The sequence below is a fragment of the Ictidomys tridecemlineatus genome, chromosome 2, assembly GCF_052094955.1.
Source record: "Ictidomys tridecemlineatus isolate mIctTri1 chromosome 2, mIctTri1.hap1, whole genome shotgun sequence".
Taxonomy (NCBI): Eukaryota; Metazoa; Chordata; class Mammalia; order Rodentia; family Sciuridae; genus Ictidomys; species Ictidomys tridecemlineatus.
In genome coordinates, this window is record NC_135478.1 from 174,217,770 (window position 1) to 174,241,147 (window position 23,378).

The 23,378-nt window shown below is 37.3% G+C and overlaps 1 protein-coding gene across 4 annotated transcripts in view; it reads right to left on the bottom strand.

Moving 5' to 3' along the window:
* Slc26a5 (solute carrier family 26 member 5) overlaps positions 1–23,378 on the bottom strand; it is a 49,658-nt gene that overhangs the window by 21,999 nt on the left and 4,281 nt on the right. For 3 of the 4 annotated variants that reach the window (XM_078040191.1, XM_078040190.1, XM_078040193.1), the window contains 6 exons: positions 12,481–12,685; positions 11,879–12,018; positions 5,254–5,364; positions 3,856–4,022; positions 3,059–3,223; positions 199–351 (listed from right to left, as the gene is read on the bottom strand). In XM_078040191.1, the coding sequence (XP_077896317.1) occupies positions 199–351; positions 3,059–3,223; positions 3,856–4,022; positions 5,254–5,364; positions 11,879–12,018; positions 12,481–12,632 (888 nt within the window). In that variant the 5' untranslated portion in view covers positions 12,633–12,685. Of the gene's footprint in view, positions 1–198; positions 352–3,058; positions 3,224–3,855; positions 4,023–5,253; positions 5,365–11,878; positions 12,019–12,480; positions 12,686–23,378 lie in introns of those variants that run through there. The other variant, XM_078040192.1, reaches the window with a different exon arrangement.

The window sequence follows — 23,378 nt, forward strand, 5'->3', positions numbered from 1 at the left end:
TGGTCTTCATCTATATTTAAAAGTCATATATATTTATGTTTTAATGCTTTTTCTTTCTACTTTTTGTTATCTATTTTGACAGAATTAAGAGAAAAAATATACTCTCTCTGCTCCTCTTTCATCCACTTCAAAATCCCTCACAGAAACAGGTACATGCGTTGTAGGAGTTGAATAGATCATCTCCTCGAGTGGACTTACCGCAAAGAACTCTAAAGGAATGGGTGCTGGCAGTTTCTCTTTAAATCTCTCATTAAACTCCTTTCCACCCAACAGCAAACCAAAAACCATCAGCCCGACGCCTAGGGAACACACGTTGAGGTTTTTAACATTCTGCAACACAGCAACTGTACTCTGTAACACAGTGAACACTGGAGTTTATACCAAGAAACGACCTCTGTATTTAGTGACTCAACACATACAAGTTACCTAGAAGAGGCGATTTACAGAGACAGAGGTAGAGGAGTTACCAGAGGTTGGGTGGAGGGGGAGAGAGGTGTTGTCTAATGGATGTGGAGTTTCTGTTTGGGATGATGAGAAGGTTCTGGAAATGGGTATTGGTCATGACTGCACAATACTGTAAAAAATGCACTAATGTCACTGAATTGCTTCCTTTAAAAAATAAAGTGGTAAGTTTTATTATATATATTTTACCACAATAAAAAAAGTCTCAGATAAGCTCAGAAACTGAATTGCTTCCTTTAAAAAATAAAGTGGTAAGTTTTATTATATATATTTTACCACAATAAAAAAAGTCTCAGATAAGCTCAGAAAGAAAGGGGGTGGGGGGGGGGAAGAAAGGAAGGCCAGGGATATAGCTTAGTCTTAGGGCATATGCTGAGCATTCTTTAGTTTGATTCCTAGCACTACAAAAAAAAAAAAAAGTTAAAGAATAAATAGTTCTTGATTAGCCATCCTATCGCTGGGCATTTCTAGTTAAAAGTTCTCAGAGCTGGAGTGTAACTTAGTGGTAGAGAATGTGCTTAAGCAAGTACAAGACCCTGGGTTTGATCCCCAGCATCACAGAAAAAAAAAAAAATTTCCTCTGGCTATAATTTCTTCGTAGCATCCACTAATTAGCTGGCATTTTGATCTAGTCATACAATTTTATAATTGTAATTCTTATTCAAGTTTCTTATACCAAGAAACGACCCCTGTATTTAGTGACTCTAAATGTAGTGTTTTGTAATATGCTGCTATCTCAATGTATTATTATAAATTTAGAAAAATAACCCTGAGGCTGAGCTGTGAGCATTAGGAAAGAATTAAGAGTTGATATCAGCAAAATATTCTGAAGGTAAACACAAGAAAAGCTTTTAGTTTAAAGAGGGAGAAAGTATTGTTAGCAGATGAAAGAGAAGTTAGGTGGACTGTGAGGACAGGGCATGAAGTTTGGAATGGAGCTCAAGAGAGTTAGAGAAGAAAGCCACTGGGTTATATCCCACAGCTACAGTCTAGGTACCCCGAATATAGTCAGTTCTCATCTAAATCCAACAAAGAAGACCCCTTCCAAGCCCAGGCCATGCACCCTCTCCCATCAATGCCTAGAACAAACTCAGATATGCTTGGATTTTGTGTTTTCTTTTTCTCACAAGCCATTTTGAAAAATCTCAGAGTAAGAAGCATGTTACTAGCTATTACCAGAAAAACAGTTTAACTATTTAGGGTATATTCTTATAGTTCCATTCTAATCAGTCAAGGACTCAAATTTAAATGTCACTTCAAAGTGACTTTCCTATGTCTCCCTATTCAACTTCTAGAACAATACGCAACTTTTCTTTGCAATACTTAACATAATTTGTAATTACTTACATATTTGTGCAATTCACAATTTACCAATTATCTTCCTCTTAGACTGTAAGTTCCAAAGGACAAGGGCTGTATCTGTTTGGTTCACTTTTTTTGGGGGGGGGAGGGGTACCAGAGATTGAACTCAGGGGCACTTGACAACTGAGCCACATCCCCAGCCCTATTTTGTATTTTATTTGGGACAGGGTCTCACGGAGTTGCTTAGCACTTTGCTGCTGCTAAGGCTGGCTTTGAAATTTGGATCCTCCTGCTTCAGCTTCCTGAGATGCTAGGATTATAGATATGCTCCACCGCATCCAGCTTGGCTGTTTTATCTCAGTGCCTGGCAGAGAGACCTACAAAGGCTGTAGCAGCATCTCTTAAGGTTTAATATCTAGGACTTCTACTGTCAATTGGTTCTAATCATTTCCTAGTTTCCTCTTTATCCATGGATCATTTAGAAATGTCATTATTAGCATTCAAATACATCGGGCTTTAAAAAATATATTTAGTCACTGATTTCTAGTTATATTTTACTCTGTGAAAAAATGTTGAAGTTTCAGAATTTGTAATCAGTTTTGTATAATCAGTTTCAACATGGACAGTTATTACCATTGCTCCCCATGTAATTGCAAATGATTTATCTGAATTGTATAGAGTCTATGCATATTTTATCATATTAAACTGGTTAATTATGTTCATTAAATCTTTTATATCCTTCTTTTTTTTTAGCTGCATGAGTTAGCAATTTTTGAGAGAGAAGTTTTCCCATTATGTCTTTAAATTATTTGTTAGTGTCCAAAAAGAACAAAATTTGTTCTTAAGAAAAACCTTCTCTTCACCTAATTAGAGTAATGATATAGTCACCAAATAAAGACCTAACACAAAATTATCTGTGATGCAGAAAGAATCACTATCAATAAAATAGGATTTTAGGGTTTAGTTCACTTTGTGGCACTATTCTCAGAAAGCCTCAAAATAGGGCTGAGGTTATGGATCAGTGGTAGACCGCTTTCCTAGCATGTGTGAGGCACTGGGTTTAATTCTCAGCACCACATATAAACTAATTAAAAAAAAAGGTCCATTGACAACTAAAAATATGAAAAAAAAGAAAGCCTCAAAATGTCTAAGTCTTTTTCCTTTTATGGAAATCCTTGAAAAAAAAAAGAAATAATAAAAAGAAAAAAAGAAAAAGAAACCTTGAAGATAAAAGATGAGGAGGAAAAATAAAGAAGGAAAACCAGTACCACCAAATCAGAAGTTGCTTACTTACATACACCACTGAAAAGATGCCACTGTACCGCTTTGTTTTAACCCCAAACAGGTATTTTAACATGGACGTGAAGACATGCACAGCTGCCGCAGTGGTAAACCCCCGGACCAGAGGCTCTGTGAGGTATATGGCCACAAATCCAAACCTACAGACACCTAGGCAAAACTATGTTGTTGTTGTTTTTTTAAGACAAAGAAAGAAAGAAATCACATGATAGGTTATAGGAAATTATGATCAATGGAAATGTAAAAATTCTTTCTGGAACACTTTCTGTCATTACAGGCTTGCAACTGCAGTAGTTCATTAGATAACAATTACTATTAACATAGTTAACAAATTAATCACTGGTTATAGAGAAAACCATGGGAGCTGTGGAGTGGCTTGGAGCCCCAAGGGGCAGTGGTCATAATGCTTTCCCTGTCTACTGAACTAGGGACATCTTAGTCATGCATCACAGTTATTCCTTCCAAGCAGATAAGGAATGTCCTCTTCTCCTTATAAACCAATCCTACTGTTTCAAATTTGTCTTGCTTTTGGGACTTCTAAAGTCCCCAACTGAAGCCTGCTAATCACTCCTAATTGTCAATAAGGCATGCAGTTTATAGTGTCTGAACTCTATAAACCCCGAGTTCTAGAGTTTTACTGGTTGGCCCTGCCCACCGCATAGTAAAATTATTCCACCACCTAGTAAGTTTATCCTAGTAAGATTTTCTTTTGCTTACTAGTAAGTAGTCAAGAGGGTTCAACATATACTAGATGAACAAGTCAGAGCCCAATTCCCCGTTTTCCAGTCTCACCTGAATGATTCCTGAAAGTAAGGTCACAGACATGGCAACTTTTACTCTCAAGGCATCTCTGGCTTCTGTACCATTGGTTGCATTTACTCCTCCTGGAATGACTATATCATCTGGTACTAATCGAACAGCCACACCACCAATCATCAAGCTAATAACAGCAAAAGGACCTGAAATGATGAAACATGAATGTCCACTGTCAGGGGCTTTAGGAAATTGTTCAGTGTACCAGGTGTGATGAGCATATATGATCCTTATTCAGGGGTACATGAAAACTCTCTCCAGTGCATCTGATGTGATTATTGCCAGTATGTCAAGAGACACAGGTGAGGTCAATTAGTCATCCTTGGACAAAGACTTCCCTGACCTGCTGTAGCACTCTGTGCCTGATGTGTGTGCAAACTGTGCTTCCAAATGTGACCACAACAATATCTCCCATCCCACAGGCTCTTCCTGTAACTTGACAATTTCCAACCAAGAGGTGGAGTCTAGTTGCTCTCCCCATGAATCTGGGTGGCCTTATGACTTACTAATAACCCATAGAATACAGCAGCGATCACACTGTGTGACTTTGGAAGCTAGGTGATAAAAGGTGATACCAGTTCTACCTCACAGCTGTCAAACTTATGCTGGAGCCTGGGCCACCATGTAAGAAAGCTCCAACCAGGCCACGTGGAGAACTTCTAGGACTGCACAGAGGAGTTGGGATGAAAGGGAGTAGACAGGAAGGCAGAAGGGAGAGAGGAGGAATTACCCAGACAACCTCTTCCCAGGTCCTGACGCAGAGGAACTGTGAGAGGTAATAAAATCATTGTTTTTCATGCTTTCTATTTATTTATTCTTTATATTAAATTTATTTTAAAAACTTTTATTTTTAAAAACAGAATATAAGCTGCTTAATTTGGGGAGCATTTCTCACCCCTATAATAGATATCTAAGACACTGTGGTGGTCTTAAGGACCATCACTACTCTGATGAAATTTACATACATCTGATCTTAAATATATTAAAGAGAAAACATGTACAACTCAGAGCCTAAAACATGATGAAAGTGACACACATGCATAGCCATTACGAGCTCAAAATACCACTATTAACATAAAGAAGGAAAACCAGACACAAGCAAATTGTATTAGAAATAAAGCATTTACCTCATTTCACAGGTTTCAACAATTGCTCTTTTATACAAGAAACTTGTCCTTTTTAATTTTCCCAAGATAAAAAGAAAACTTTTTAACCTTAGAAATCTTGGGAGGAGTCTATTTTTTAAAGCACCTATTGTATATTCAGTATCAAAAGTTACCACAAAGTGGATGTTCTATGACACTATTTCCTTGGCACATTGCAAAGTTTGGAAATCCAAAAAAGAAAGGTAGTAGAATGTCAAGTGTAAGATTTTACCTATGGATATATGTCTGGAGGTTCCAAGAAAACAGTACATGATAACAGGATAAAATGAAGAGTACAGGCCGAACACCGGAGGCACAGCTGCCAGCATTGCGAAGGCTAAGCCTGTGGAGTTGAGAGCCAGAGAAATGGGGAGACTATTAGAAAACAAGGGGCCACATGGACTTTTCTCTTGGTTCTCTCTGATAAGCATCTTAATGGAAGCTGGTGTGTCTTACCTGCTCACCCTTCCACCCCAATCTTGCATGCAATCTTGTACCTACAGAGTCCAGGCTGAGACAGTTTTCTTTGTTATCTCTGCTTTGCCATTAGGTGGATGTTTTCTGCTTTATTCTTTCACACATTAGATAAGAGCAGGGAAAAAAATCTTATTTGACTTGATGGATGCAGTTGTAGGCTGTTGTTGATGCGCAAATGTCATCTCTTTCTCTACTGGGCCATTTTTTGTGGGTTTGTGGAGACCCCTTTGCTATTAGGAAGCCACTCCCTGGCCTATGTGATGCCCCTCCACCTGACCCTTGGATTCCTCCCCTGGCTCCCTAAGATATAGTCATCCAGGTTCTTTCTGCTGGCATTGGCTCATCCTGTGGGAGGGCTTCTTGGGCAGCACCTTGAAAGGAGCCAAGCTGGGTTACCCTTCAGGGTCCCCAGTTTTTCAATGGGAAAGCTTGGCCCTTGACCGCCAGAAACTTTAGCAGTACAGGTTATACCTATTGGAAGACTTTCTCTTCATTCTTCTGTCCCAGGGACTTCACACCATCTTTTACCTGTGACTCTTTTTTTCTTTAAAAAAAATGAACTTATTTGTTAGAGAAGCTTTAGATCCATAATAAATTGAATAGAATGCTCAGCGATTTCCCCCATTCCTATACAGCATAGCTTCCCCCATCACCAATATCTCCCATCAGAGTGGTACACTTGTGACAAATGACAAACTTATACTGAAGCATTGTTATAACCAAAGCTTATATTAGGGTTCACTCTTGGTGTTGTATATTCTATACAAATGTGTAATGACATGTATCCACCACTATAGTATAATGCACAATGGTTTCATGGACCTAAAAATCTTCTGTGCTCTGCCTATTTATCCCTCCTTCCTCATAAATCCCTGGCACCACTGTTCTTTTTATTGTCTTCATGGTTTTGCCTCTTCCAGAATGTCATGTGGCTGGGATAACACTGTATGTAGCTATGTCAGATTGACTTCACTTAGAAATACACATTTAAGCTTTCTCCATTCTTTTTGTGGCTTGATAGCTCATATCATTTTAGTGGTGAATAATATTCCATTATCTGGATGTACCAGTTTATTTACCTATTAGTCTACTAAAAGAGATTACATCTTGGTTACTTCCAAGGTTTGGCAATTATGAATAAAGTTGCTAAAATGTCCAGATTTTTTAAAAAGAGACAATTTTTTTTAGAGAAGTTAGATAAGTAGGATTAGGAAGCAGGCTCCACAAACTCTGGGGACATTGCCCAATGCTCTGAGTAGCACTCTTGTCATCCTTCTTTCTTGCTTTTATGTGGAAGGAAAATATATAGGGTCTTTAGAAATTTCTCATTCCCATCTTATATCAGTCTCCTCTTCTCCTCATATATTCTCATATAAAAGTTTGGATGTCATTCACTCATAGTTTTGCATAGATGGTCTGGCATCCCTCCAATAGGTAGGCAGTAAACACCATTTTTTGTAGCTTTGGGAGCTCAGCTGAATTTCTAGGGCAACTAGAAAACTCACTAATGCACTGTTATGTTTTGAAGAAAACAACAACAACAACAACAAACTACTCTACCTCCAGTGTTGCTTAGGCTGCAATCACTTCCAACTCTATCCTGTTTTTCTGCTATTTTTCTTCATTTTCCTAAATCAGCAGCTCTCATTGGAGAGTGCTTTTGATGCCTGCCCTCCCCCCAATCACCACCACCAATGACATATGGCAAACTCTGGAGATATTCTGTTTATCATGATGAGGAATTCTGCTACCATACAGGGTTAGATAGCAATGCTATCAATCATCCTATAATTCACAGGATAGTTCCCACAATATGTAAAAGGGACAGGGTTGACAAACCTTGTTTTAAGTAAAATGTTTATATTGTTATTTCCCAGTTTATCAATTTTAGATATAAACTATTAACTTTCTATTCTATTATCTACCTTTCGGTTTCTAATTACTTATATCATAATTGCATGGGTTTCTGTCTCTTTTATAGAAAGTCAAGTTTTCTTCTTTTTATCCCTAGTATTTAGATGTTTTGCTGTGATGTGTCATGTTTTAAATTATTTTTCATTTTTGTCTGCAGGGTACTTAATGATTTCTCTCAGTCTGAAAAAACTCATGTACTTCAATTTTGGGAATTGTTCTTTGATAATTTCTTCCCTTTTTATTTCAACCTACTTTCTTTCTGTAAGTCCTATTAGACATGACAGAACATTAGGCTTGATTCTCTGATATTTATTTTTTAAAAAACTTGTTTCATTTATTTATCTTTTATCTCTACTGCCAAGATATTTCCTTTTCTTTATCCTCCAATTAAATGTTTTATTCTAGATATCACATTTTTAGTTTCTATGAGCTCATTTTTATTATCTGATGCTTTTTAAAAATAGACCCCTGTTCTTGTCTCATGGATTCAACATGCTTTTATATTTCTTTAAAGATACAATAGTTTAAAACTTCTTAATTTTATCCTCTCCATCATTTCTGTTTCTCATGAATTCCTTCTCTGTGTATGGTTTGGTCTTTCTTGAAGCTTAATACGTATTGGCTTGCTTTGTTTACCAATGGGTTTTATTGCAGTGCAACTGGGTGGCCAGACAATCTCTTCATTGGGGGTCCTCTAGCTGTCACTCTGTCTTTTCTCTGGGGACAGTTCCCCATCTGCCTTGGGCTATGTCTTTTTTGCAGGCACTTTGGAGCTGAGCAGGGTGAGGGAAGAGTCTTTGTTGGCTCACAGCTGAACATGCAGACTTTCATTTAATCCTCCTGACAGCTCTGGGTGTCATCACCTTATCATCCCCTGCATGGCATAGGGTGGGCACCTGAGTGCCTATGCACTACTTATAACATAGACATTCAGCCAATTATCTTGCTCTTGTCCTTCTTCCTGGCTCTCAGCTTTGACAATATTTGGAGCCTCCACACTCCCAGTGTTCTGTGGGGTAGGTTCATAAATTTCAGATGTCAACTTCCTCCCTTCAGTTTTCAGTTGCCCATATACATAAACACTTATTTCCACCCCCACCCAGGTCTACTATGTCTTTTCTCCCATTCTCTTTGTTCAAGCTGGTTCATACCACTTCCCCTTCCTTTACTGATATTTTAGCAGAATTTTGAATGAAGACAAAACAGTGATTCGATCTGCCATGCTTAACTAAAAAATTCTTTCAGATATTTAAATCATTTATCAATCACAGTAAATTTACTTTCTCTTAGATTTCTATCTTTTTTACATTTTGTTTGTCATATTTATCTGTCTTCATTGATTTATGATGAGCAAAAATACCTTTTCAATAGAAAATTGATTGTAGATAATCTATACCTCTTAGCAGCATCTGCTGGATCATTCCATATATTGAAATAGGTTCCTTCTTTTTGAAATATCACATATGCTCCTGGTTTTCCTTTCTGTTCCAGATACTTTTCTTTTCAGTCTCTTCTGCTGGGTCCTCCTTCTTTATTTGGCCTTTTTTTTTTTTTTATTGTTGGTCGTTCAAAACATTACACAGTTCTTAATACATCATCTTTCACAGTTTGATTCAAGTGGGTTATGAACTCCCAACTTTACCCCGTATACAGATTGCTGTTTCACATCAGTTACCCTTCCATTGATTGACATATTGCCTTTCTAGTGTCTGATGTATTCTGCTGTCTGTCCTATTCTCTACTATCCCCCCTCCCCTCCCCTCCCCTCCCCTCCCCTTTTCTCATCCCTGTTTAATGTAAATCTTCTTCTCAAGCTCTTTGTCCTTACCCTGTCCTTGTTTACTCCCCTTATATCAAAGGGGTCATTTGGTATTTGTTTTTTAACGATTGACTAGCTTCACTTAGCATAATCTGCTCTAATGCCATCCATTTCCCTCCAAATTCTATGATTTTGTCGTTCCTTAATGCAGAGTAATACTCCATTGTGTATAAATGCCACATTTTTTTTTATCCATTCATCTATTGAAGGGCATCTAGGCTGATTCCATAATCTTGCTATAGTGAATTGTGCTGCTATGAACATCGTTGTAGCAGTGTCTCTGTAACATGCTCTTATTAGGTCTTTAGGGAATAGACTGAGAAGGGGAATAGCTGGGTCAAATGGTGGTTCCATTCCCAGCTTTCCAAGAAGTCTCCATGCTGCTTTCCAAATTGGCTGCACCAATTTGCAGTCCCACCAGCAATGAACAAGAGTGCCCTTTTCCCCGCATCCTCTCCAGCACTTATTGTTGTTTGACTTCCTAATGGCTGCCAATCTTACTGGAGTGAGGTGGTATCTTAGGGTAGTTTTGATTTGCATTTCTCTAACTGCTAGCGATGGTGAGCATTTTTTCATGTACTTATTGATTGATTGTATGTCCTCCTCTGAGAACTGTCTGTTCAGGTCCTTGGCCCATTTATTGATTGGGTTATTTGTTATCTTATTGTCTAATTTTTTGAGTTCTTTGTATATTCTGGTTATTAGGGCTCTATCTGAAGTGTGTGGATTAAAGATTTGTTCCCAGGATGTAGGCTCCCTGTTTATCTCTCTTATTGTTTCTTTTTCTGAGAAAAAACTTTTTAGTTTGAGTAAGTCCCATTTGTTGATTCTAGTTGTTAACTCTTGCGCTATGGGTTTATTTGGCCTTTAATGCTGGACAGAATGTGTTCTTGGTTCCCTTCTCTTTTCACTTCACATTTTCTCCCTAGGTGCCCTTGTCTCCTACCGTGGTTTAAATGCTCTATATCTGTCAAAGATTCCCAAAGTGACATCTCTAGGCATGCCTCTTTTTTAAGTTCATCACATTTGAATATAAACTTGAAATATCCAATTGTCTATCTCACAAGTACCTTAAAATGCACAAGTTCAAACTTATCCTTCAATTCCATTCCTGTGATTTTTATTATTCTGCAACCATCCTTCCATCCCTCAGTAACAGAAACCTGGGAGTCATTTTGACTATTCCTCTTCCTTATGGTCCCCTTATCCAACTCAATCGCCCAGCAACCTTAAAGCTATCCTTGACACTCCTTCCTCCCTCATTCTCACTAAACAGCTAGTCTTACTGATCTTACCTACAGAATACATATCACACAGTTTTCCAGTTGTTTCCATTTTTAAAAAGATATTTTTTTTAGTTATACATGGACACAATACCTTTATTTTGTTTATTTTTATGTGGTTTTGAGGATTGAACCCAGTGCTGCACATGTGCGAGGCAAGTGCTCTGCCACTGAGCTATAGCCCCAGGCCCCAGTTCTTTCCATTTTTATAGCCATCACCCTAGTCCAAGATGAAGAAAGCCAACTGGTTAAAAATGAGCTTGTGAGATGACTGTGAAAACCCAACAAGGCAAAATCCTGAGGATTACTTTAAGTATGAGTTTATTAGGTTCCCTGGAGGCACATCCTGAGTTGTCAGTCGTGCTCCACTGAAGGTCAGTAAGCTTCTGTTTGCCATTGCAAATGCTGAGGCTTTATCTTCTCCTTACCCTGCCCTAGCCTCTGCCTTTGAATCTGTCTGTTTTTGCATTCTTGGGGGTGATGGTGCCAAATGGGTGTGGGAAACTATCCTCTACTTTGTCTAAGATTTCAATAGATTTAATAGATGTGGCAAATCAAACACTTGGAAAATTTAAAACTCAATAATTGATTGTTAGGGGAAGCATTTTTCTTAGAAATTAATTTTGGGGCCAGGTACAGTGGTGTACACCTATAATCCCAGTGAATTGAGAAGCTGAGGCAGGAAGATCTTACTTCAAGGCAGTCTCAGCAACTTAACAATGCCCTAAGCAACTCAGTAAAACCTTGTCTCAAAATAAAAAAATAACAAGATCTGGGGATGTAGCTCAGTAATAAAGTACCCCTCAGTTCAATCCCAAGTACCAAAAAAAAAAAAAAAGAAAGAAAGAAAAAGAAGAAAAATCATTAGAAATTAATTTTTGGGAAACTGGCTAAGAAGGTAATGGATTTTTGACCAGCTAACTTAGAACCTGTTCAAGCCATTATTACCTTTGTCTATGCCAAGCCACTGGAATGAATAAATTGATATTTTCTTAAGTTCTTATATCAAATATAAAATCATAGTATATCATGATCCCTTGTAATTAGAGTATGGATTTAGAAGCCAAAATCTTTAATAACAACCACAACAAAATGTTGATTGATTGACTTAGCAAGGTAATACCAAATCAGTTTACTGATTTGCAAAATAGAACCACTATTTTCTGCTATGAATACTTCTGGGGCTTTTAAAGGGCAAAGTTTCTGAAGAAATCCATTAGGAAGGTAAAAGTTATAAAAATGACTGATAAAAACCACACATTTGCAATCATGATGGAAAAGGGTCAAATAACGGTTCAAGGAGATGATGACATGGGAAACAAAAGAAGAAAAACAACAAAAGAAAAGAAAGATATTCTACTAACCTTGAGGAAGCTGAAGCACTCCAGTGCTTATGCCTGAGACCAAATCACCCAACACATACTCCTTGAATTTATATGCTGGCAACCATTTAGTTATGGGCAGAAACATATAAATGATATTTCTTATTTTTTTAGGAGTACAGCTGTGAAGATAAAGACAGAAACAAAGTTATAAATAAGGAGAGTTCACAGAGTTCACAGTGTGACATTTTCCCTTCCTTATATCCATGAGTGAGAAAGAAACATTCACAACTGATGATTCAAGGTATTGCTAAATAGGGTCAGAGTCAGCAGGGCTGGGGTGGGGTGGTGGTGGACAGAGTGAGTGGTCTGGACATTCTGGGAGACAGAGGGAAGAGGTGAATATTTCAGCAGTGGGTGGAGAATTAGAAAGTGGGTCATTTGGGTAAAACTTGACACAAAAGTAAGGCATCGTAAAAGTAAAATAAACATGGTGACACCCATGATGAAGCCCAGGTTCCATCCTATGTCTAACACTGAACTGCTGTGGCTGGCTTGGCACATCAGGAGTGCTCACAATTCACTCTCCCTTCACTTCACGGTGGAACCATACAGTAAAGGGAGCAGATTGGAACACAACGTACGTGAATGCCTGTTTCAGTTTATCACCAATGGAATCCGAAACCTTGTCCTTCGTGTGTAGTCTTTCCTGGAGGACTGGATGACTAAAGATGGGCCTTTCCACATAGTATCTCTGGGTTGCTGCAAGGATTTCATTTTCTTCAGCATGATCCATAGTACTCCAAAATTATTTATTAACAGCAGGAGACAAGCATTTCTTGAGAGTCACTAAGGAAGAAAATTAAAGCTTCATGTCAGATGCCAAAGTCCTACTGCTTCTAAGCATCTCTTCCTCACAGTATTCCTCAGTTCTGAGGACTTCTTAGACATCCAGGGCACCCAACACATTATTCTGTATACAGTAGGCACTAATAAGTATAATAAAATCATAATCAATACAAACATAAACGTGATTTATTTCCTCCCAAAGCAACAAGTGTACTTTCAACAAAAGCTCATCCTAAGTTCAGTGGCTAATGCTGTCTCTAGTTCATATTAAGGGGAACTGTAAGGCAGGCCAACACTGGCCATCTGTTTATGCCAAGTAAACAGAATGGAGAGTAAGACTGCACTTAAATTGATACCCAATTTCCAGAAGGAGTATCAGCTTCCTTTCCCAATTCCATGCTTGTATTTGATTACTCCTCAAATTATTCTATGGTTCAGTCTGGATGTTCCTGTCTCCATTAAGCAAGTCCCTATGAGGCCACAAATAAAAACTTTAGCACAACAGTATAATACTGTTTTAAAGGTGATAATATTGTCAAGTGTTAGACTATTAGGATGGTTGATATTTTTTCCTTGCTACATAGTGAATACCTCTTATTTGAATAAAATAAATAATTGAGGAATAAAAATCTAACATATTTGTGTACCTGGAGATACATATAAGAATATTCACATGGTTTCATGACCGTAAACAATTGGTAAAAACCCAAATGTCTACTTGTATACAATAAAAAATATATTTTGGTGTATTCATAAACTGAACGCTATGCAGTTGTTAAAAGAAAGAAAATAAATCTATACATCATTATCAATAAATCCCAAAAACTTAATTTTGGGGCTGGGGTTGTGGCTCAGTGGTAGAGTGCTTGCTTTGCATGTGTGAGGCACCACATAAAAAAATAAACAAAATAAAGTTATTGTGTCCATCTACAACTAAAAACAAAAACATTTTCAATAAAAATGTAAGGCACAATAGATATATAGAGGATGCAATTACAATAAAAAACTTACAAAGAAAAAGTGTATATTGTTAGAGCAGTATACATTTAAATATATATGTGTGTGTAAAAGTACAAAAGTACAAAAGCATTTGTGACAATGGTAAACAGTAAGACCAGATGGTATTACCTCTGGAGAGAAGGGGAATGAGACTAGAGAGGGATAGTCAGAGAGCTCTGACTAACTGTTATTGGCAATGTTTAGATTGTAAAAAGAACGGGCATAAATAGAGCAAACATAAGATTTTATTGTGGTGAGTGGTAAGTAAACTGTTGTTTGCTACATGATTCTTTGTGCCTGTCTTAATTGTTGAACTATATATTCATAATAAAAAGCACACAACCCTTGGGCTGGGGTTGTTGCTCAGTGGTAAAGCACTTGCCTAGCATGAATGAGGCATTGGGTTCTATCCTCAGCACCACATAAAAATAATAAAATAAAGGTATTATATATATATTATATATAATATATATATTATATATATAGGCACACAACCCAATATTCCCAACAGAAGGAAGTCAATAGCAGAGGAACTGGAGCTAATGTGAATGCATGGTTAGGTTTGGGTGGTGCCTATGGCATTGGGTTACCAATGTCCATGAAACTTTGTGATGGTGAAAAGTCAGATTTTCACCAAAGTGAAACCAGTCTTGTGCAACTGGCCACAAAACAGAATGTAAAATAAATGCATATGTCCAAAAAGACTGAAAATTCAAGAGCCTCAAATAAAATGATATGCTCCAAGCCAGTGTGACCAAGTGCCACCAAGAATGGTATTTAAATGCTATAGTTTTAATGTTTTTGTCGTCTCTAAAATTTATGTTGAAACTTGATTGCCTATGCAATGAAGATGTGTGGCCTATAGGAGGGATTGAGCCAGAAGGACTCGGCCCTCATAAACAGGATTAGGTGGCCTTATAAAAGAGCCTGATGGAAGGATCCTGCCCCCTTTGTCCCTTCTGTCAGGTGAGGACACAGTGTCCCTCCCCTCCAGGTGGTGAAGCAATAAGGTGCCATCTTGGAGGTGGAGAGACCAGGCCCTCATCAGCGGGCAACTTGATCTTGGACTTCCTGGCCTTTGGAGCTGTGAGAAATAAGTTTATATTGTTTATAAATGACTCAAGTCTTGGCATTTTGTTTTATCAGCATAAACGAATCAAGGCAGGAATGATAATCTGAGGAAGAAGGACTATACAACAGAATCTGATAAAGATTATACATTTTTTGTTTTAGATTAGCAAGACTGGGTGGACACCTCTCATCTGACTTTTATGGTCACTCCTAGGAACCATTATAATACACTGAAATACAGCATCAGAAGTAAATATTAGACATCCTTATTTTTATTGTCAAGAGTTCTTTGGCTAGCCCCAACATCAGGAATCTCTTATTTACACCCATTAATCTGAAGAGTACTTGCCACCCCTGCTTTTCTCCTAGAACCTCAATTTTCATTTCATTTCATTAACCAGAACAATTTTATTTATTTATTTATTTATTTATTTATTTATTTATTTATTTATTTATTTATTTTAAAGTTCTCAAGAAATTAGATGACCAGGGAGACAGGCACTTGACACTTAAAATGCTGGCTTTTCAACTGTGGCTAGACTGGACTCTCCTCAGACACTAAAACACTAAAGCCAGGTTCCACACACGACCTGTTCATTAGACAGCCTTTAGGTGGCAAGGCCCAGGCATTGTTTCTTAAAGCATCCTGACATGACTCTAGTGACGAATCTGAATGGAGAACCGCCAATTTATAACCTAAGAGAGACAGAGGAACAGACATGAAAGAGGCAAGAAAATCACCAAGCAGCATTTGAAAACAAAAGCAAATGACAGATTTTTAGGAAATCAATAATGAATCAGTGACGCAATTAAAGCCAGATTGGATTGTTTTTAAAAACTTTATAATATATGACATAATAGAGTAATGCAACATAAAATAATAAATATAGTAAAAATAGTAAGCATACTGAGAAGTACATGAAATCAGTTTTGAAGAGGAATTTTAAATATAAGGGCATGCTGTAGCAGTAAAAATGTTTCTCTGAATCTGCTATTTTCACTTAGGGCATTGGTTCTCAGCCCTGGCTGCAAAGTGGAGTGACTTGGGCAGATTTAACTACTACTGATGCCTACCTCTACAGGCAGGGATTCTGACTTACTTGGTCTGAAAAGCAGGCAGAGGTCCAAAGTTTTAAAAGTTCTCAGGTGATGCTACTGTGCACCCAAGGTTCTAAACTAGTAACTTAGGAGATGGCAAAACAAAAACTCATACCCACCCACCCAGCTATCTACCCTCCCAAACAAACAAAAAGGAAAAATATGAATACAATGTAACTAGTGTGCAATGCTTTGTATCAGTATCTTTACTTGTGTGTCTTTGAAATATTTAATACAAAATTACAAAGAGGAATTATTTAGCTTGGGTTTTTCAATCAAGTCTTGCTTCTGTGCTTATGTTCTCATAGCAAAAGTGAGTTCTGTATAGATGGGCAGTTCACTGTCTCCTGTGTCTGAGGCAAATGCAGCATTAATTGAAGGCCATTTCATTGAGGAGAAAATCTCAATGGAATTTAGATCTCAAACATTAGATGGAATCAGGAAAGATTAGGACATATTTTCTTCATAGGGTTTAGAGAAAGTACATGATGTCTGGTAGAATTTGCATGTTAGATAAGCAACATATTTTTTAGTATAAGTATGTACCAAATATTACATGTGACATAAAAATTTATTCTTTGTTTACCTCAACTTTCACTGGGTATTCTGTATTTTTCTTTGCTAAATCTGGCAACCATAACTCCTGTAGATTAGAAAGATACACAGTAAAGAGAGATTTCTCAAGTATTTCTGAGTTTCTACAACCCTGGCTATAATCTGTGTCCTCCTAGAGAGATCTGTTTCACAGCTCAGAATGTCTCAACTGGGAAAGAAAAGAAGAGGATATTATAAGTACTATAGAGCTTAGTTAAAGCATTTGGGAGGATTGTGTAGGCTGTATGTAAATACTATGCCATTTTATATAAGGGGCTTGGGCATCCATGGATTTTGGTATCCATTGGGGGAGGTTGGAACCAATCCTCATGGATATCAAAGCACAACCATATCCTATAGTCAACAATCAGAAGCCCTTGTTCACTATAACTAATAGAGGAAGACTCTCCATTCACCTCTCTGCCTTCAGACCTGGCTGGTCATGCATGTCCTCTGCCTCTGCCAATCTCATGTTCACCACTTCTCTGGTGTTCTTTTTATAAGATCACTTGCAACCATGGTCTTTCTTATTTATTTATTTATTTTAATTTTTAAATTGGTTCTCATTAGTTACCCATGGTCTTTCTTGCACTAATTCTTGGTTGTGTTTCATCACTAACTTACTTCTAGACATTTTCCTATATCATTCTCTCCAGAGTTTTCCATTCCTGTATAATTTTATAGCCATTTAAATGGAGTTATGGGATAGAGAGAAAACAAATGTTTGTGCTTACTCTGTTATGTTTGACCCCTGATTTGTTATTATGGTCCATTTTTACATTGGGTAGTCAGGTGCTACAATTCATCACGTATATTTTTAACGTGAAATATATAAGTGTATGAAGAAATATTTGAAAACATTTTTCATAAAATGGTAAACAGAAGCTGTGTTGATGGTGGTATTATAGGTACTGATCTTTTATATTTTTGTTTATCTGCATATTCTAGGATTTCCACATTAGATACTATTATTTTAGTAACTGACATTATAAAACTATGTTAAGTGCTGATAACAAAAGTAACAGGTACCTTCTGTTATCCTCTTAGAGGAGGAGTCTGCAAATACAGGAGACCCTTGCCATTTGAAATGACAAGTGGGAATTATGAGCCAGAGGTGGTGGTGCACACTCATAATCTCAGTTACTCAGGAGGCTGAGGCAGGAAGATTACAAATTCAAGTCCAGTCTGGGCAATTTAGCAAGATTATGTCTCAAAAGAAACTAAAAAGGCTTAGGGATATAACTCAGTGGCAGAGTGCTTGCCTAACATGTACAAAGTCTTGGATTCAATCCCCACTACCATGCATGTGTACACAAAGTGGGAGTTATATCCACAGACCAAAATTTAAGGATTTGAGTATTCTCAAAAATTGAGAAGGAAATACAGGTGAGTTGCTCAACTGATTCAAGTTATTAAGGATTATGCCTTGTAGCATGACCCACATATTGACCAAGAGACAGGTCTATTTTCTCTACTATGAAATACATGAGGCCTCTTTGGATTTGCTTCTTATTAATAATTGAAACCAAACACCAAGCATCTACTGAAGGAAACACAAATCAATGCCACTTATGAGGGGTCAGGTAGTTAATGAAAATGCATGAAGTGAACCAGTTGAGTCTATGCCAATCCAGCATATGCCAAGCCAAAGTAGACAGGTGCTACTCAGCTCTTGCTGAATATGAGTGAGGCCTCCATTTAATCTTTTCTTTTTATTTATTTATTTATTTATTTTTATTGGTTGTTCAAAACATTACAAAGCTCATGATATATCATCTTTCATACATTTGACTCAATTGAGTTATGAACTCCCATTAATCTTTTCTTTAAATAGTCTTTTCAATAAATGATGTTGGGAAAACTGGTTATCTATATGCAAAAGACTGAGATTGGATTCTTTTATCACACCAAATAAAAAAATCAACTAAAAATGAATGGATGAAAGACTTAAATTTAAGACCCAGAAGTACTAGAAGAAAATAGTACAGAAGTACTAGAAGAAAATACATGGAAAAGTTTCATTACATTTCATTACATTGGTCTGGACAATGATATTTTGGGATATGAGCCTGAAAGCACAGGCAATAAAAGCAGAAATAGACAAATAGGTGACATCAAGAGAATGTAACCCACAGAATGGGAGAAAATATTTGCAAACCTACACCTAATATTTTAAAATCTAAAATCTGTAAGAATGCAAAGAAACTCAATAACAAGAAAACCAAAAGCATGATTTAAAAATGGGCTTAGGACCCGAATGGATACTCAAAAGAAGACACATGAATGGCCAATAGGTAAATGAATATATGTTCATTATCACTAATAATTAGAGAAATGCAAATTAAAACCACAGTGAGATGTCACCTTGCATCTGTTAGAATTATTTTTATATATATAAAAAAGAAAGATGAGTGTTGATGAGAATGTGGGGGTAAGAGTCAATCTTGCAATATTGTCAGTAGGAATGTAAATGAATACAGCTATTATGGAAAACAATGTAGAATTTCCTTAAAAACAACAACAACAACAACAACAAAAAAAACCCCAAAAAACTATGATTAGAACTACCACATGACCCAGTGGTAGTTCTGAGCATTATCCAAAGGAACTGAAATCAACATGTTGAAGGGATACTACCCTCCGGTGTTCTTGTAGCACTATTTATAATGGAAACAATAAAATGAAATGGAAGAAATGGAAACCACATAAGGTCCATCAGCAGATAAATAGACAGAAAAAATGTGCTATATACACACAATGGAATACTATTCAGTCTTTAAAAGAAGGAAATCCTGTCATTTGTGACAACATGATTAATCTGAAGAACATTATGCTAAGTGAAATAACCTAAGCACAGAAAGAGAAATACCACTGATGTCACTTACATATGGAATCTAAAAAGGCTGAACTCACAGAAATAGAGAGTAGAATGACAGTTACCAGAGGCAGGGAGATAGGTGGAAAAGGGAGAGAGAATGGGGAGTAGTTGATCACAGGGTACAGAGTTTCAGTTGGAAAGGAGGAATAAGTTTTGAGATCTGTTGTGCAGCAAGTTGACTACAGCCAATAATAATGTAATGTGTACTTCAAAAGGACAAAGAGTACATTTTAAATATCTCACCATACAAAATAATAGGTAAATGAGGTGACGGTTAATTAGATTGATTTCATCATTCCATAGTGTATGGATATATTGAAACATCATACCATACTTCATAAATATATATAATTATGATTTGTCAATTAACAATACTATTAACTCAAAAATTAAAACATTCTTTATCTTGAAGTTCATTTACATAGAGTGAATTGTACAGATCAGCATATGGTTTTATGAGTCCTACTGTGTGTGCCTTTCTGGCTTCTATATGTAGAATTCCTATCACCCAGAAATTTACCTTGTCAATCCCTACCACAGTTCTGGCAACCATGGTTCTGATTTCTATTACCATGTATTAGTTATGCCTATTGTAGAACTTCATATAGAACATCCAGGTGTTTTTTGGGGGGGGAGGGGTACTTGCGATTAAACTCAGGGGCACTCAACCACTGAGTCACATCCCCAAGCCCTATTTTGTGTTTTATTTAGAGACAGGGTCTCACTGAGTTGCTTAGCACCTTAACAACCTTGCTGTTGCTGAGGCTGGATTTGAACTAATGATTCTTCTACCTCAGCCTCCTGAGCTGCTGGGATTACAGCCATGCGCCATTACACCTGGCAGTTGGCAGAACATCCAGTTTTTAAAGATAACTTTAAACTAAACTTTTACAAAAACATTTTTAATCTTCAATGGTGGAAAAGAATACTGATTTTTAAGGAAACAATGTGCAGACCCAAAACAGAGAGGCTAACCTCAATGCAACAACACAACCACTGTGTGTCTGTTCTACAGTATGAATGATTTGTACAAATTCATTAAATTTCTCTCATGAAATAACCTGATGGGTTTTATTCTTTAGCAATTAGGAGCACATTCCTTAAAACAGGAAGGGCAAGCCTTATCTTCAGGGAACAAGAAATGAAGAAAAGGGAGAGTGGAGCCCACTCCATAGTCAGTCCTGGGGGAAAAGGAACTTCAAAGGAAATACTGAGAAAAGTCCAGTTTGGTGGGGGAAAATAAAAGCTAAGGGAATGTTTAGAGGCAGTAACACAGAGGGAACAGAACACAGGGCTGCTATTATTTTGATCAAACAGCAGGAAACCCTATCTTCTCATCATCCCTTAGGAATCCCACTGACAGGCTGGGGCTGGGGCTCAGTGCACTTGCCTAGCATGTGTGAGGCACTGAGTTCAAATCTCAACACTGCATATAAAAAATAAATTAAATAAAGGTCCATTGTGAACTTAGGAAAACAAAACAAAACAAAACAAAACAAAAAAAGAATCCCACTGACAAGGCACTACAAGGCCCTAGATGCTCTTCAGCATCCTCCCAAACTCCTGTCCACAACTGCTCCTTTCTTGGCTGACTTTAAAAAATTTCCCTCTATCTCTCACCTTGTCCCTGGGCTCCAGCCACAGGGACTCTCTTGCTGCTCTCTGACCGTGTCAGGCACACTTGACTCAGGGGCTCTGTCTGGAACTCTACTCCCAGATAGCTTCATAATCTTTTCCTTTACCACCTCCATTCTAGCTCCATATAACTTATTCACAGGAAGCTTTCTGTGAGCATTGATTAAAAAATTGTACTACGAGTCCACCACGCTTTTTCCCCAGCTTTGCCTTAGCATTTTCATCATCTAACCTATATTACATTTTATTTCTTTATTTTGTCTTCCCTCCTCCATTCATGAGAATGGAAACTACAGGAAAATGGCATTAGAATTCATTAAATATTTGTTGAATGAATGAGTGAATCAAGGCAGAAGGAAAGAGAGGAAGAAATGAAAAACCCTGCTACCTTTGGAGATTGTTGTTAAGAGTGCTCAATAAAACAGGAACTAGTTAAGAAATTCTATCATTTCTCATTATTTTATATTTTATTGTTTGAGGAACTAAATCAGTAGATGAATGGATTAAAAAATGTGGCATATATACACAACGGAATATTACTCAGCAATAAAAGAGAATAAAATCATGGCATTTGCAGGTAAATGGATGGCTTTGGAGAAGATAATGCTAAGTGAAGTTACCCAATCCCCCCAAAACAAATGGTGAATGTTTTCTCTGATATAAGTGACTGACTCATAGTGGGGTAGGGAGAGGGAGCATGGGAGGAATAGAGGAACTCTAGATAGGGCAGAGGGGTAGGAAGGGAAGGGAGGGGGCAGGATGTTAGCAATGATGGTGGAATGTGATGGACATCACATCCAATTCATTAATCTTCATTCAATTCATGAAGACATGAATTGGTGTGAACATACTTTATATATAAACAGAGATATGAAAAATTGTGTTCTATATGTGTAATAAGAGTTGTGATGCATTCTGCTGTCATATATTTAAAAAATAAAAGCAATTAAAAATTTAAAAAAGTTAGATGCATTGGAGAACAAATGTTTATATGTAAACATATTAATGAGCCTTTGAGTTTAGCAAATTTTTATCATTGTTAAGGTTATGGTGACAAATCCATCTTTTCCTATTGCCTTTATTCCTACCTTAATTCATTTTAAGAAGCAGGTAAAGAATAAATTATGAAATAATAAAACAGCATGTGCCAATACCATAAAATCTTTGGGAACAATGATCAGTGAGAAAGACATAAAATCAATGCAATGCTAGAATTTTATTTATGCATTTTTTAAATGGCGTTGGGTAAACCAGCTCTAGGTGGCTGGCAAGGTGGAGGCTGAGCTGGTTCTGTAGATATGCACTGGATTTTTAAAATCAGGGATGGGCAGCTCCTCTGAGATACAAAGGCAAAGAACTTCACTGCTGGTAGCTTTCTACTCCAGAAAAAAGTATTCTCCAACAAATACTAATACTAAAATATCATTTAGTATTCAGTCAGGCCCTGGTATTGGTGAACACTAGATTATATCAAGTGTTTGAGGCCACCAGCTCACCCTTGGAGCTACCATTCCACACACTGCATATGGAAGACTGCAGGGAACAAGCAGGAATCAAGGGCCAGAAGTCCACATTCACCAACAGAGCAAATAGGATATGATGATTTGCCTACATCATAGAAAGCTTGAAAACAAGTTTGTAGCAGATTAACCCAAAGAGAAGTTCAATATAATTCCCTGTAATGCACGTGCCTCTTACCCTGGCTTAATCCTTCCCATTTTTTGTCAACTCATGTCCTTCTCTCTGACATGCCTTTGAGGTATTTTCAGATATGTAAAAGGAGAAACAAAGAGCAGGAAAGACAAAGATCATGGATTAACACTTTAATAACTTATATCTTTATAGCAAGAATAGTTTTCTAAGTATGAGCATCTATAGAGGTTTCAATGTAAACCGCAACAAGATTAGGTCCCCCGAACAAGTAAGTAAACAATGTGCTCTTTTTTTTCCCTCTCCCAGTTCTGGTAACTCGATAGTCTGATTACTTGAGAAGGTTTGAGGATCTTAGCTCACATTTCAGCTACAATCAAGGTGATCATCCTTATCCCTTGTTGACACCTTTCTTCCCTACCCCAACAAGTCACAGATCACTTCTAGGAGACAATTTCAAGAAGCTATTAAACACTGGCATGGATACCTAGAAAAGAGATGCAATCGTCCCAGGGGGCCTTTTGGAACAGTGGATCATTTTAGATAGGCAGAGTTACATCTAATTCAGCCCATCAAAATGTACCAGGAGCTGAAAACTCAAAGCACTCTGGGTGGTGAAAAGGAGCAGTCCCTTCCCTGAATTCACTGAAATGTCTTGGTCTGGACTGCTGCTTACAGGGCATAATTCAGGCTTGGTTACCCTGAGTGTAGGTAATGCAAGGGTGAGATAATATGTAACAGATTTTTTGGGGGTCTGCTTTCTGTCCT